Below are 16,955 nucleotides of genomic sequence, written 5' to 3'. Positions count from 1 at the left end.
AAGAAGGAAAAAGATTTACTGTGGCCATTTTGCCATCCAGCAGGAATACATTCCAGATGACACTTTCAGGGAATATGGACAAGTCAGTGACCCCCTATAGCATTATTTGGATGCAATGTACAGGGAAACATGCTGCCCTTAATGTTGAGCAGTGGGGAGCAATTAGGAATAAAAATAAGAGTGGGTAAACCCATCCGATATATAATTACTTAGTTGAAATACAAAAATCACTCCACTATTGATAAACACAATGGGAGAGAGAAAACAAAAAGATACCCATCTCAGAATTATTTGGTTTTCCAAAAGGGATTTATTAGGAAAGAAAGAAAAAAAATCACAGGGTAATGACATATATAATGCCTGGGATATATTTTACAATAGTTTAATTAGAATTTTGGGGCATATCTATTTATCTTAGAGCAAATTATCAAGCATATGGAAAGATGTATAACTGGCAAAGAAAAAAAATATCTCAGGGAAAAAGTCAGCTTTCATAATATAGCAAGACTACCTAAGCAAGCAACAGAGAAGTTTAGAGAGCATAACATATTGGTGCAAATGAAAATTTAGGTGAGCCTTCCCCTCCATTCCCCTGCCAAATTCTAGCAATATCTTAGAGAGGACTACAAATCCAGTAAGAGGTTGTTAAATACTATATTGGGAAAAGTGCTAGCTAGAGATTCTGTGGTTAAAGGGAGTTAAGTGTTTTTCTTACTGTTGATTTCAGATCCTATAATACATTCTTGTGCCTTTAAAAATGACCAGAGTACATAGTATGCAGGCACCACACTATGTTTTAATAGATTAGAGTGAAAATTCAGAGTTTGCTCGAGATGTAGTAGGTATATAGATAAGTAATTGGGAGTAAGTTACAGGTATCGTGATTTAAAGTATAAAGATGTAAAACAATTTATTATCCAATAAATGTAAAAATGACTGATGAGCAAGCAATATGACCTCTATGTAAGAATGAGGGTTCCTGAGGATATACCAGAGTATTCTTAGAGCACGACATTTTCTTAGTAGCATGAAAACTAAATAATTTACTGAGAAAAAGGCAACATGACTTTTCTAACAGGACATTACAATCTGGTAAATCAGTGGGTCTTAAAATTTGATTTAGGATCCCTGGAGGTCCTGAGATCCTTTCAAGGGATCCACTGTTGGGAGAGAGAATCTGCAGAGCCCCCGAGTATCCCCGCATATTTTTGTAGTGCATGCCAAGAATACAAGGCCCGAGATATTTCTCAGGGGTTATGCTTGTAGAGGGAAAACTTGAAGAACGAGGTATCACGTCTCCCTCTCAGATAATGAACAGGCTGCTTACTACTTGCTATAAAATGGTGAGGTTCCCAAGCTCAGTGTTCTCCTTTAATGCAACCACTGCATGCTCATGCATCCAACTGGTCTACCATGTCACTCCCTAGGTGGCACCAATGCAAATGTAATGCTCTTGTTGCGTGCTGTACTATGAATAATAAAGACTTTTTTTCTCTGATCTAGGAGTCGCATGTCTTCTTCCAGCATCCATGAAGCAGTAACTGGTTAACTTATTAGCCTGTTAACAGGGTAAAATCAAATCCCAGACCCTGACATCCATGCGGTCAACCACTGTCACAATACTATATTATTTGTCTTTTTTACTGTGTTGGCACTTACACTGATGATACAAAAGCAATGGTGAGTAAAACTGCTGCTGCCTGAGTATGACCAAGGCAATGGTACCAAACTATAGTCACTGTATTCTTCAATGCCACAGTCCCAGTAAAAAAAAAAAAAAAAAAAGCCAATGTCACTCAAGAATGTCCTTGATGAGGCAGTAACAATTATTAATTTTATGGAATTTTGATCCCAAGTTATATATTAACATATTTTTAATATTCTGTATGACAAGATGAGAAATACACACAAAAGGGCTTGCATTTCACACTGAAGTAGAAGGGCTGACTTGGGGAAAAGCACTTGTGCGATGGTTTGAGTTGCAAGCTGAACTAACCACTTTTTAATGGAACACCATTTTCACTTGAAAGAATGACTGACATGCAAGCTTGGTTATTCAGACATTTCCTCATAAGCAAATGAAGTTAGCCTTTCACTTAAAAAACAAAACAAAAATACAACTGACAAGATTTGATATCCATGAAAAAATTTAGGTTTTCACCTGAAAATTAAAATTTTGGTACATCTGTACCCATTACAGTAAGCTTGACAGCTGTCCAGTACTTCAAACACTTTTCTAATAAGATCAGTAATGATGTTAAATGTGATTAAAAAATATATGATGAACTAACTCAATATATGGAAGACTAGCATAGATCAGTGAGCCACTATTTTCCAAAGGAACAATTCATGATGCTACAAAATTATGTAGAGGAAAAAGATAGATTCAAAGTACCAGACAGATCAATGGCTTTTAATGTAGCAGACAGTTATTAGTTTCAGCTTTTATACTGCAGGTAACACATTTATCTACTACTTCTTGAGTTTTGGTGTAGTATCGCAGAAAAATATCCACAATTTCTAAAAAGGTTATTAAAATACTCTTCCCTTTCTCAAGTACATATCTGTGTGAAGCTTGATTTTCTTCACATAATTCAACAACAACCAAAAAAAAACCCAAAAAACAAAAAAAACACATATTTTGTAATACTGAAAAACGAGTATCTTCAAAACAGATTTTGAAAACTTTTAGGATGACAGATTACAATATATTAATAAGGAAACTACACTGGATGGTTTTGGATGTCTAGTCCTAACCTACTGAGGTTGAGAGAATAGCCTCTTATGCCTTGGTCAAGAGAAATCGGGGCTAAATAAAATATACAAGCTCTGTTTTGTGAGTTCTAGAGAAAAGTAGAAAAAAGAAAAATGGGAAATGTGAGAAAGGAGGAGTTGGGGGAAATAAAGGGAAAAAAGCCACACTAGAGATACTCAAATTTGCTTAGAAGCAGGGAAAAGACTTTAAAAAGTGATATGCTACTTCTCATTTTCCGCCCCCCTACCCCAAATTATTTCCAGTATTATGACAAGGCAAAACCCTTAAAATGATGTATTGAATTAAAAAGTAGAGACACAGAACAGGAAAGGGGTAGGATGAATTAATAATTCAGATTCAGAAATAAAATTTCTGCAACAGAAATTTCAATGTCAATATTAAAATGCTTTGGATATCAATATACTTTTTCTTAGAGTTTGTGATACATTTACTATGACACTTTGCAAAAAACTCTGAACTTTAATGAATGAACTGGTTGAAGATATGTTTTTCCTTCTAATTATTATTCTACTAGAGAGTCTACAAAGACTAGTCTCCAAAGAGGAATAATATAGTGGGCACAATCACCATTGCTACCTAATAAAAGATGATGAAAAGAAGGAATCAAGCATTAAAGGAACACAGGGACAGTTTTTTTTTTTACAAAGTTGAGTAATGAACATAAACAGTCACATTTATTTCAAGTTCCTCTCTTAGAAAATGTACTCTGTTTAGATAACGTAAACCAGATTTGGCTTTCCCACAGAAATCACTTGGTAATTACATATCTTCACTAATGGTCTAATTTCTAACTTTTGTTCAAATGACTTAAGACATATTTACCATATACCTGTATACGATCCTCTGTTTTAAGGCTTTTATAATATATATGAAACCAGATACCTAGATGATATATAGCAATTTAACAAACACATGAATACTGTTTAAGAGACTCGCAATTGAGAAACTATCTAGTGTTGAGAGAAGCCATGGGGGCCTAAAACTAGATGAAGACCCCTAAGTGAAAGCTTCACCCGAAGTCTAGAGTACATGATGTATGAACAGTTCAAGGAAGGGGATACCATCCAAGAACTAGACTTGTGTTATTTTATAAGCTACAGAAGGTCGGAAAGCAGAACAGGGTTAAAGTTCATACATTGTCTGCTGGAACTCGTACATAATAATGAGAACACACCGCTGGTAAATGCCTCTCACTGAAGGACTGGCTCTAGGACAAAGTAACAAAAAGGGAGGGAACACTCTCTCTTCTGAAGCCATGATTATGTCACTTAAAAAAGAAAATTTGAAAACATTTATACATAAAGACACGTGTGCTCCAATGTTCATTGCAGCTTTGTTTACGGTGGCCAAGACATGGAAACAACCAAAATGTCCTTCGATAGATGAATGGATAAAGAAGTTGTGGTATATATACACAATGGAATACTATTCGGCGGTAAGAAAAGATGATATAGGAACATTTGTGACAACATGGATGGATCTTGAGAGTATAATGCTAAGCGAAATAAGTCAGACAGAAAAAGCAGAGAACCCTATGATTTCACTGATATGTGGTATACAAACCAAAAACAACAAAAGAACAAGACATACAAATGAGAAACAAAAACTCATAGACACAGACAATAGTTTAGTGGTTATCAGAGGGTAAGGGCGGGGAGGGAGATGAGGGTAAGGAGGATCAAATATATGGTGATGGAAGGAGAACTGACTCTGGGTGGTGAACACACAATGGGATTTATAGATAATGTAATACAGAATTGTACACCTGAAATCTATGCAATTTCACTAACAATTGTCACCCCAATAAATTAAAAAAACAAACAAAACAAAACAAAAAGATTATAGTAATTTCATACTCCTCAGTTTTAGCTTTCAGTTTACATAATGCTCTCCAAAGTGGCCTGGAATAATTCTGGTTCTTGTCTAGGAATTATTCTTTCTCCATTAAAATCTTGTAGACAATTTAAGTTTATGTACCTATGAACAGCAAGATACGGACAAGTAAGAATTTGTTTTCTTTTCCCTACTTGAACTAATTGCTGAGCTCCTGCTCAAGCCTCCTTGAGTTCACTGGGAATTGTTATTTTTAAAATAAGGTCCTGTATGTTTTATCTGCACCATAAATTATAATTAGGATTTCATTTTGTCATATTAACTTGGACTTCACATTGTCTTATAATGTTTGCTAAATGCTTTGAGTCTCCAAATCTTTGTTTCTCCAACTGAACTGAGTACTTCTCTAATGTTTCTAAACTGTAAGCAGAGTACTGAAGGTCATCCAACGATAGGTGCTCTGTCTTGACTTCTGGATGACCTTTTAGAACTCAAAGGATTCTGCATGCTGTTTGTGTAGGATTAGCATGAACAGAGGCTGAACTATGAATTTCGTGTTTTCAAATGAAATTTTCTAAAAGGGCCTCTTTCCCCTCAACATACCCTTCTTTCCTCTACTCTTTGTCTCATTCTCCAAGGCGGCCATGGTTGCCATTTGCCGAAACGTCCATGGGTCTTTTCCCTTTCAAATAGTCTAACCAAGTCCTAAGCAAAATAAACAGTCTAAAGAAAACAAACCCTCAAACCACCCACCAAACAGAAGGAGGAAAGGACCGTGGGTGGTTGGTACTGGCTTCCTTCTGTTACTGGTTCAAAGCATTTCTATTAATTTCCTAATTCATTACAGAGGCTAGGCTAACTGATTGGAAATGTGATTTCTGGAAATCAATTCATTTTTTGAGAAGACTAATAATATAAAAATATACTGAAAATAGAAACAAATGTACCATTATCTTAGCCATTTCTGCACTCTGCCTTCTAGTTCTTGTATTGTATCGTAGATACACACTTTTACAAAATTGAAATCAACTAACATAGAATTTGTTTCATCTCAGAAAACCCTAATATATCTAAATTATTCAAAGGTCTTTAGAAAAGGATTTTACTTGTATTACCTAAGAGCGAATTTAATTATAACTCAGTAAGTATAGATCAACATAGGCCAATGGAAAATATTTTAATTTCAGTACTGGATTGGGCAATATTTTTCTAAATGAGGCTTAATATTTTACAATGAATATGCAGCCAACTCTCAAATACTCAATAATTCAACTTATCCTCTTTTAGAATATATTTCCCTTTCTCTTTAATCCCTTATATATCTGGTGCTCACTGGCACTTTGGTTCTAGATATGTAAAGGAAGATGAAAAAGTTAAAATTCAATACAGTTTATTTTTAGAAGACTGAGTTGATGAATTATTAAAAGTATTATATATGTGGCTGTCACATAAATCTTTCCCCTATTAGTAAAGATAATTAAGAGAACTCACTAAATTTAAACTCAGTTCTTACGAAGAGCTTTATCATTTTTCCTCTTATTGTCTGTCCACAAATGAAGCTAAAATTGATGCAATATCAGTAATTCTTGGAAATAAGCTATCTCTGACATTATTCCTGTTACTTCTACTTAATTTCAGCCTAGATATCCAAATATATATTTTATAGATAAAAGACATCTTACAAAATTAAAACAAATGTAATTAAAAAATTAATTCTGTTGAAGAGTTCCTTTTAACACTTACTGACTGAAAAATAAACTCTAAAACTTTCATAATGACAAATTATCCAAATATGAAATAAACTAAATTATTAACATATCTTAAAAGTCTTTCACATCATCCTTTTTGTTCTAACCAAGACTACTATTTTCAAAAATACTGTCTATATATTTTGAACTGGATATGTTTTATTATCTTCAAAGAAATGTTATAACTGGAATAAATATAAGAATTTTGATTAAAAATTAATAGTAAATAATGACATTTAGACATCCTTTAAACAGAAAAAGGGAATGTAATTATTGTTTAAGCACTAAATTTCTGTCAGGATTTTACAGTAGGTCAGTGATTTTATAATGTACTATAATAGACCCAATAATGAAACTGTATTCAAAAAGTCAGAATCATTGTTTCTGAATTTCGTCTCTTGCAAAATAAACATGAGCATGATCCAGCACCATGGTCTCTTGTGTTTATCAACATTTTTAGATAAAACAATTATTCTGAATTAAAAAATATGAACTGGGAGATACGACAGAGAACTTCTCATTCTAAAATATTTATTTATAGAAAAATATCAAAATTGGATTTGTCAGATTTGATGTTAAATAAAAACAAGTTAAGACGGTCTTAGTTATTGGATCAGAATAATCTTGACACACAAAGCCAAAATCTACATTATTTAGAAGGAAAGAAATATAGCACTCTTGACTTAATTGGCCTTGTGAATGTTAAGAGTCCTCTTTGTTAGGAGATCTTATTTTATTCAAAAGCTGTTTCATCCACTAAAACGCAAGTCATCTCATTTAAAGAATTCCTTTTTAGGGGACCAAATACCGGGGATGCCAAAAAAATGTATATACATTTTAAGACATGTCATCTATACTCAAGCCCTAGTTTGCCATAATCAGAAGTGTCTGGATGCCGATGGTAACTACTTTGAGTACCTCTTGTAATTGCAGAAGTCAAACGTGACTTGTATTCATCTTTTGTTATCGGTATATATTGAATATTACAATACAGTTTTTTCCTTTCTTAAAATGTGTATACATTTTTTTGGCACCCTTTGTATATGGTGATGTATCACAGAAATATACACTTGAAACCTAAGTAATTTTACTCACCTACGTCACCCCAATACATTTAATAAAAAATTCCTTTTTAAACAAATTTAAAAAATTAAAAAAAAACATGGGGAATAATATACATCTATATACCCACTACCCTGCTTTAAAAAGTGTTAATATTTTGCCAATTTGCTCTTTTCTCAGAATCACAGTCTCTTCTCTCTCCAACTGTAGAGGTGATCATTTTTCTAAAGATGTATATACCCTTCCTATCCACGTTTTTATACTTTTACTACATATTTGTGTTTTTATAAAAAATGTCGTTTTATACATCTAAAAATTTATATAAATCATTCTCCTTTTGTCGTTTTTGTAATTTCCATTTTTTACTCAACATATCTTTTAAAATCTAAGAATATTAATATATGTTTAGTTTATTTTAATTTTTCTAAAATGTTTTATTATAAAGCTGTACCATTTTGCTATTGATGGATGTTTAGGTTGTTTCTAACCAATGTAGCATGAACATCCTTTTGTAATAGTTGTCTGCTTGCAGATATGGAATGTTCCTTTTTATATTGCTTCAGTGAAGACTTTTGCATCAGTTGGTTAGGTGGATTTTTATTTTATTTTTTTAATTTAAGCACAGACAATTGAGGAAAACTCTAGAATGCTCTTTCCTAATGCAGAATTATCTGGATCTTACTATCTACCTTAACTTAATCTTTTATTTCTTTGCTAAATCTTTTATTTCTTTGTTAAATACCTGTGATACAGAAAAGAAAATACTAGAAAATATGAAACTTAAGACTTTCTTTTACTTGAAAATATTGCTTCTATTTAGGAACATGCAAGTCATTTAACTGTATATACAAAACTTCTGTTTAGACTTCCAGTGGTGGATCCACTGCAGGAAAATGAGGAAGACGTGTTATGTATCCGCATTTGAATGTTGCTTTTTGCAGAAGCAATGTTAGTGTTGAAGAGAACGTTGTCCACTCTCTCCCCCGTTTCTGCCCACCCAAGTTATTATAAAATACTGACCAAATCATCCAGGAAGTCTGTGCAACCTGATTTCTCATTTCCTGTAGGGAATAAGCCAGCAGCGCAGTCTACCTTTGATTCTTTTTCTCTTGGTATTCCTGATTTTACTTTATCATGTGGCTGGTCAAGAGTCAAATTATTCTTCCTTGCTTCACTGTCTTCAAGCAGGGGAACAAAGCCATAACTGTTATCTGTAAAACAAAACCCTCTTGGACATAAGTAGGAAACCCTTGTTTCTGGTACTACCTGGAAAAGAAAAAGAATAGAAATCCATACCCCTAATATTAAAGAGCAGAGATTTTAAACTATGAGTTTTTAAAAATTCTTCAGAAAATAATTACTTTGACAATTTAGATTTACCCATTTAGATTTTGGCACATTTGCTGCATATTTGTTTTTTTCGTTCCCACTAAACATACAAAACCCTTCCTCTACCAAAATCAGTGGTGTATAAAACCTGTAGAATTTAGAAAACTAGAATTATGCTCTTTGCAGTTGAACCATCAGTAATAGCAATTAAACTTTTATATAAGTCATATTTTCAGGTATGCATTTCTTGTTTAAGATAATCATTTGCATAACTACTCCATGATTACAGAAAAAGTTTTAAAAGCATACATGCCAAAAAAAACAACAACAAAAAAGCTATCTACAATTTTTATCACCAGTGAGTTATTCCTATTAACATTTTGGTTTATACTTTATCAGAGGTTTTTTTTTCCCCCTGCATATATCACACAAAAATCATTTTGTTGCATAAATAAAATAAAATATTTATTTTTGTATCCTGTTTTGCTTATTTTGCTATATATTACATGTCATGTAAGTTTAATGTATTATCATCACTTTTCTTGGCTACGTAGCTATTCCTTATATGGATGACTGTAATTTAACTGTTGGACATTTCTTTATTTCTAGTTTTTCATTATTAGAGTTATGCTGTGATGAGCATGCTTGCATACATATCTTCTAGGACATGAACAAATATTTTCTTATATTCTTAGAACTTACACTTTTGGTTTAAAAGATACTGACGTTTTAAAAAGCTTTTGTTATTTATTGGTAAATTGTCTTCTAGGAAGTTTCATCAACTTAGAGTTCCACCATATAGGATATGTTAATGTCCATTTTCCCATATCCCACAATGATCATTTCTTAACTAAACATATGTAACTGTACCACCGCTATTAAAATATCAGAACTAATGAGAAACAAAGGAGTAATAAAATAGAAAAACCTGACTTCCACCTTTCTTTTCTATAAGTGGTTCAAGAAATACACAAAAAATTAGCATGAACATACCTCGACTGGAATTCACAAGAAGTAACTGTGATTTTAGCTTGTCAATAATAGTTTGTTTAAGTGACAGCTGTTCCTGTTGCTCACGTATTCTCTGCTCATAGTTCTCAGTCTGCTGATATAAAAACCAGTTAGTTTGATATTTACTGAAATATCTGTACATAACATTTACTGTCTTATTAATAATTATGTATACATAGGAGTTGCCCATATCACTATTTCCCAGGTGTTGAACATTTATTTGTGAGCTAAAAACTGGCTCCAGAAATGTATTTATAATCATTACAGACATCTGTGATTCAAAATACTTGAAACACTGTAAAATTTTAAAAATCATCTTAAAGAAAATTTCAGTTAAGAGATCAACATACGGTTTCGTGGTTCTGCAGTTAGGACACAAATTGTAATTTAGAAGTTAATCCTTAATAATAAGGAAAAAAAAGGCTTGAATGATAAAATGAATAATATATTAAGTTATTCTATAAAAATATTCCACTAACTTTAAAAAAGGTAAGATTTCATGTCTTTTTAATAAATACTTTTGAATTTATTTTTAGAGGACAAAACCAAAAGGGACGTGTGGCTATAATTAAGATACTATGAAAACTAAAGGGACATGTACAAATTATAAAATCATATTGATCTTCAACATTTCTAAGAAAAGTTTTAAGAAGTCAAGAGAACACATGGTTAATCTTTAGCGGATATCTTAAATACCACAATTTCCCTTATATTTTTAATCCATTCATCTTGCTATTTTAGCAATGGCTGTGAGAATTAAGTAATGAAAGAAGACACGGTTTGCATTAGAGTAAACATAAAAACAAATTTGAACATGTTACATTACAGTTATTAAATTAGTACAAAGTCTTACAAATATGTTACCAAAAAATAAGAGGATTTTTAACCAATTTCTTTCACTGAAGGAACAAATAAATGATTAAATTGTAAATTTCTTGAAATATGAAATGGAGTCCTAATAATCTCAGCATGTACTTCAGTAGATACTAAATATTTGATTGTGAACTGATTCATAATCAAAGGTCAAAATCAGTAAAGCTCTATTTCAGAGACCAATAAGTCTAAAGTTCCACAGACCTTTATCCCATTAAGTCTAAAGATCTATTTCAGAGGCCAGTAAGTCTAAAGTTCTTTATAAATTACATAGCCGTTCCTAGATTCCCAAAATAAATTAGCTTAAGAAATTAAAGCAAAATACCACACCTTCCCAAATAAAAGGTGAAATTTTATAATCCCCTTCAAACATAACTGACAGAACTGATAAATAACTCAAGTGATATACCATCCTTGCATGTTGCCTGAGTGTAGTCTTATATAACTTGATATTCCCAGAGAGCTCTGCAAAGTCACTTATACATATATACACTTATACATAGGAGGTAGTCAGTACATATTTATTGAAAAGACATAATTTTAAAAATTAAAGGAAATAAAGAATCCAAGTTAAAAAAAATCCAAGTAAGTTTTATTATTACGAATAGAAGAGTAAGTCTTGTGAGTCTGTTTGGACCATATGTCCTACAATTGTGAGTATCAGAACTAAATCTTAAGATACCAAAATTCAGTCTAAGGCCAGGTTTCCCAGGACGTGACGCCTTATTCCTACATAAATTTACATTCAAGGCCCTAGAAAGAGTGGGTAGGTTGACTGAAAGAAGGATTCAAACGTCTACAGCAAATTCTGTAATACCTTAAATTCACCTGGGTTACACAGAGCCACCAGGGCTGAGGAATCAGCAAACAAGTTGATGTTACAGTCTTCTCTATGTACATTTGTGTATTCAGAACTTTCTCCAAGGAACTCAAAGCTCTTCACAAACATTGACCAGTAATTGCCCATTCTTTACTGCTATTCAGACATTAAGTAACCAGTACCAAAAAACCTAGCAAGTTAGGGACAGGCCCAGAATAAATGTGTAACTTACTCAAGTGTCAGCCCATTCTCCATCTACTATATATTTTTTTCCCCACATTAATGAAAAACCAAATGACCTGTATTTTCTTTTGGAACCAATTCAGAAAACCTCTGCCAAGTAATTGTCATCTTCTAGTTTCTGGCTTAAAATCACACTTCAGCACATCTGCATGTAACATAATAAACAATGCTGAAAATATCCTCATTAGCTTAGCAAAATCAATAGATCAACAATTTCATGTTGAAGTTTTGAACTACTTCTTAAACCACGTAATAAAGTACTTTATAAACTCAAGCAAATTTTGTAATAACTTAAAAACTAATACTTTTAAAGTATAGGAAGGAAATAGAATAGCAATGGTCCACGTTCTTTCACTGCTCTTTCACATACTAACATTATAGAAATCATAATATTCTAATTGTCTATATGTCTGATTCCCTTTAAACTATGACCTCCTCAAGGGTAGAGACTATTTTCTGGTATCTCCAGAGTATAGCAGAGTGTCTGGCACATTACTTAAATACCTAAACTACTTTAAGTTGATAAAGTAATATCATAGAAATAGATACGCCTTCAGAAGTGACCAGAAGGAATGGAGAAAACGCTTTGCTTATATTTCTATAAGGGAAACAGGAAAAATAGAGACAAGGTCAATGGGTGAAGAAGACAAAAGGAAGTTAAGTTTGAAAAAATGGATGCAAAAAAAGATACAAAATGTTTTCAGATTTTTTGGGTAAGTCGAGAACCACATGATTTTACTGATATGTGGTATATAAAACTGAAAACAACAAAAGAACAAGTCAAACAAATGAAGAAACAAAAACTCAGACACAGACAATAGTTTAGTGGTTACCAGAGGGTAAGGGGGGAGGGGGATGATAGATGAAGGTAAGGGGGATCAAATACATGGTGATGGAAGGAGAACTGACTGGGTGGTGAGCACACAGTGTGACATATAGATGATGTAATACAGAATTGTACACCTGAAATCTATGTAACTTTACTAACAATTGTCACCCCAATAAACTTTAATTAAAAAAAAAAAGAACAAATGGATGCAAAAGATAGGCAATGTTTTAAGTGTTGTTTTTTTGGGGGGGAGGGGGAAGCTTATACCGTCAAAAAAAAGGGTACTAATTTGAGAAAATAATATAAAGATTTTGACCACAGGCTATGAGAGGGAAAGTCCAAAGGGTATATATATTGGGAAATAACCAGTAGAATTTAGTTTATTTGCTGTATTTGGAAACTAAAAGAAATAAGAAGTGTTTTTTTTTATTAAATGATTTTGTTCACTGAACAGATCTGAATAAACTTATAACCTGAAAAGTCCTTTTAGAAGGTCAGATAATTATTGCGCAGTCACAGTATTTTTTAAAAAACCGTTACAAAGCAAGTAAATTTCAGCACTATCAAAGACCCCACAAAACAGAAAATCACTAACAACCACATTGAAAATGTACAACAGCAATGTCTTGTCAACACTTCTGTACAGAGCACAGACATGACAGCTAAAACAGACAGAAGAGAAGATGCTTTTGACAGCCAGTGTGTGTGAATGATTCTTTGAGTCAGATGGCAGCAACAAGTTACCAACTAAGAGATCTGCATGACAACTAACCATCCATCTGTATCAAACACCATCTGGCCAAGATGACTCTGGCTTCTGTGTATTTGACACTCCTTCCAATTCTAACGACTAGCAAAACAAGTGGTCTACATCATCTAAAGAGGTAAAACAGGTACTTAGGTACTTGCGCCACAATGTAGTTTGTATTCTTTCTTAGTCTTCAGAAGCAAAACTTAAAACAATGGTGATCATAAGTACACATCTTAAATTTATTTAAAATTGTTGTGCACACATCCTCTCGACTATCATAAATCAAGCAAAAGCTTAAGTAATGTCCCGTTATCTTTATCCAGGCAAAATTTCTATCCCTCTTCAAAACTATGATAGCATGTTCTTTATAATTTTGGACATACAGATGCTCAAGTTTTTGTGAGTTTCATAAATATTAAAACAGAGCTTTATAAATTGAATTTTTTTCCCTATTGTTGACATTGAAAATTCTCCTTTTTCGTATTTTCCAAAGCACTTATTTCCTAGATGGGGAGAAAAAAGTTCAAGTGTCCTTAAGTCATCTATAATACTCTAAAATAGATCAAACATTATCTCTTCTCATCCTCAAGAACTAACCTCAATATCCTGAAAAATACCACTCTTTTCCTCTACGTATAAAAAGAATAAAAATTTAATAAGGGTTGAATGGATTAAAAAAAAAAGTCTCAATTTAAAAACCTTTCAAACTGTGCCAAGATTAACAAAGAAAACAAAACCTTTCTTGAAGGATTTGCTTGGCTATCACAAATGTTCTCAACAGGAGCTCCACAGTTCATGAAGGAAGATTATTAAATATTAATTGTCCCAATACACAGCACTTTAGACACAAACTAAATGTTTTGACACTCGGGTAAACTAAACATAAACTTCAATTTTAAGTTAAAAAAATGAGGATGTATAGGATTAGCAACTCAGAGATCCTGGTTTACACAGTTCATCCTTCAACCATTTTCTGCTGAGTTTGCTTATAACTAGGTTGTAAGTCGTACCCTCCCTCACCCTACCAATACCAAGACTTATCTAGGAGGTCTCCAATTTGACAGATCAGATTATCAATCTGATTATCTATTAGTAGATGACAGGGCTGCCACCGATTTCGCAGTATGTCAAGTGGTAAACTAAGAGAAACTATTTTCGTTTTACAATCTTGTGTTTTGGTCCTAATTCAATTAGTCTCTGTAAGCCTTGGTTTCTTTCTCTTTGAAATGAAAATAATATTTGACTGAAGGATTGAAGGAGATTGCATGTATAAAATATCTGGTACATAATAAACTCTTTGCAAATGTTAGTTCTCTTCCTTTAATAATGATCAAGATATCTACATAATATCTACTACCGTGTTTCCCCGAAAATAAGACCAGGTCTTATTTAATAAGACCAGGTCTTTATTATTTAATGGCATGCATTAACTGAAGCTCTGAATACCATTGAGCAATTTGTCACCAGACGTACCACACAACCACCCCCTGCTCTAAGCCCGATTTCTCAGTCTTTCTCGTATTAATAGTTCATTGTAACCTAGGACTCAGAAGTTTCTTTTTGAGAAATCATTGTGGTATCTCCAATGAATAAAAACATTCTGTCAAGCAAAAAAACAAAAACCCTGGTTGCCTGGTTGTTCAAAGTTTACAAAGAATGTTTATAAAGTCTAAGAAAAACAAGGTCAAAATAATTAATGGCTGTTAAAAATTACAAAAGTAGCACATTTATTGAAAAAAGGCAAAGAACAACAAAATGTCCACCATCACCACCACAATAAAAATCCAGATATGTACAAAGTAAAAAGTGAGTTTCTTCCTTTACTTTGCCTTTCATTCCTAGCAGGAATGAAAGAATAAAGGTGCTTCTGGCTCTTATACTTCGGTATGTGCCCTTTCAGAACTCCTGTGCAAATGTACATGTTACTTTTAAAAACTGCGAACTCTTCTGTAACTGTTCTGTAACCCAATTATTCAACAACACATTATCACCACATGATTATTTCACTGAATACTTATGCACCGAAATCAGAGTTTATTTTATCTCATTTAGTCTTTACACTAACCTTCTGAGCTTATAGATGACAACAGTGAGGCACAGAGGTAGAGGTGGGAGTTGAATCCAGGCTTTGACTACAAAGCCCAAACCCCTAACTAACCACTAAGGCTTACCATCTGAGTGCATCTAGCTCTACGAAGGTCCTCCTTTTGCTCCATGTGTTCCCTTAGGCATTCTCATCCCCGGTGGCTGGTTATATGCCAGACTCTTAAATTTCTCCTTCTAGCCCAGACGTCTCCTCTAAGCTCTGGATCTATGCAGCCAAGTGCTACTTAAAAAATACTTCAAATTTTACTTCTTCAAAACTGATGATCTCTTCCTTCCAACTATGCCATCTCTTGCTGCTCTGCTCGCTGCAAAACTGGGTCCTTTGCTAGTATTCCGTCTCTCAGTATATGGCACCACTACCTATCCAGAAAGCTATAACCATACTTGACATCTACTTGTTCTATAGCCAATCCATTAGCAAGTGTCAATTTTAATCTTAGGTATCTTAAATCTGTCTACTTTTTCATCTCCAATGTAGTAATCACAATTCAAGCCATTAATAAACTACTGCAATAGCCTAACTGCTCTCTTTAAATCTACCAATCCATTCTCTACTCTCTAGTTATTGAGTTATGTGCAAAATGCAAATCTAATCATAACAACCACTTTCCTCCCACCCCTTCCCCCCAAAAACTTTAAATTGCTCGCCAGTGCTCTTAGAATAAAGAACCAAAAATTCTCAATATGGCCTCTAAGACCCTACATGGTCTTGCTCCTGACTTTTCTCATTGCACTATTTCACTTATACTTTCAGTTCTTTTAGTCCAATGGGTCTTTATAACACAGGCCTTTGTACCTAGAAAGTCCCAACCCAGCTCTTTCAAAAATCACTTCATAAAGATTATTCTCTCTCACCTTTAGATTAGGTCAAGCCCCTAATAGACATTCTAATAGCAGTTAACCTTTTTCTCCTGATACTTCTCAGACTTTGAAACTTATTTATGAGATTGTTTGACGAGTGTCTGCTTTCCTAGACTGTGCCACTGTACCACGAAGCAGGGAGCACAGCTGCTTATCATTGTAGACCCAGTACTTAGAGCAGTTCCTGATACAGTACATTCAATAGGTGCTCAAAATAGTTTTGAATAAATATCAGAATGTAAATATTCCTAATTATTAATGGATCTTCTTGAACCTAGCATACCTGTCTGAAAGTTTTGACAGGACATATTTTTGGAAATAAAAACCTGGAACAAAGGATACAATCATTCCAAATTCTGATAGGTGGAAAATGAGACGATGGCAAAGTACTAACAAGTACAACAGAAGAAATAAGCCTTTGATTAGAAACAGTCAGAAGCATCTTTATTCTAATAAGAGTAGCTTCAGTAGGAAAAAAACAGAGTGAACTGCTCTATTCTCACCGCAGAGATATGTTTTGGGGAAGAAAGAAAGGAAAAAAAGGGTGGTAAACAATAATAAGGCCATTTACACCTTAAGTAAAAGTAAAGGAATTAAAAAAAATAGTATGTACAATAAAGGCATTTTATGCCTTCATGCAATCCTTTAAAACATGTTTTACAAGGTTTTAGAGGTAACATAAGCCTTCAGGCTGAGAGTTTATATTTCAGATG

At 33.3% G+C, this 16,955-nt stretch overlaps 1 protein-coding gene across 7 annotated transcripts in view; it reads right to left on the bottom strand.

Moving 5' to 3' along the window:
* Positions 1–16,955, bottom strand: part of TANK (TRAF family member associated NFKB activator) — a 62,017-nt gene that overhangs the window by 19,550 nt on the left and 25,512 nt on the right. For 4 of the 7 annotated variants that reach the window (XM_081051391.1, XM_081051395.1, XM_081051396.1 and 1 more), the window contains exons 3-4: positions 9,742–9,853; positions 8,440–8,630 (exon numbers count right to left, since the gene is read on the bottom strand). In XM_081051391.1, coding sequence (XP_080907517.1) covers positions 8,440–8,630; positions 9,742–9,853 — 303 coding nt within the window. The remainder of the gene's footprint in view (positions 1–8,439; positions 8,631–9,741; positions 9,854–16,955) is intronic. The other 3 variants (XM_081051394.1, XM_081051393.1, XM_081051397.1) reach the window with 1 other exon arrangement.

The sequence above is a fragment of the Rhinolophus hipposideros genome (assembly GCF_964194185.1).
Source record: "Rhinolophus hipposideros genome assembly, chromosome: 6".
Lineage (NCBI taxonomy): Eukaryota > Metazoa > Chordata > Mammalia > Chiroptera > Rhinolophidae > Rhinolophus > Rhinolophus hipposideros.
The sequence above is the reverse complement of the archived record's forward strand: the minus strand, read 5'-3'. Positions and strand labels throughout refer to the sequence as shown.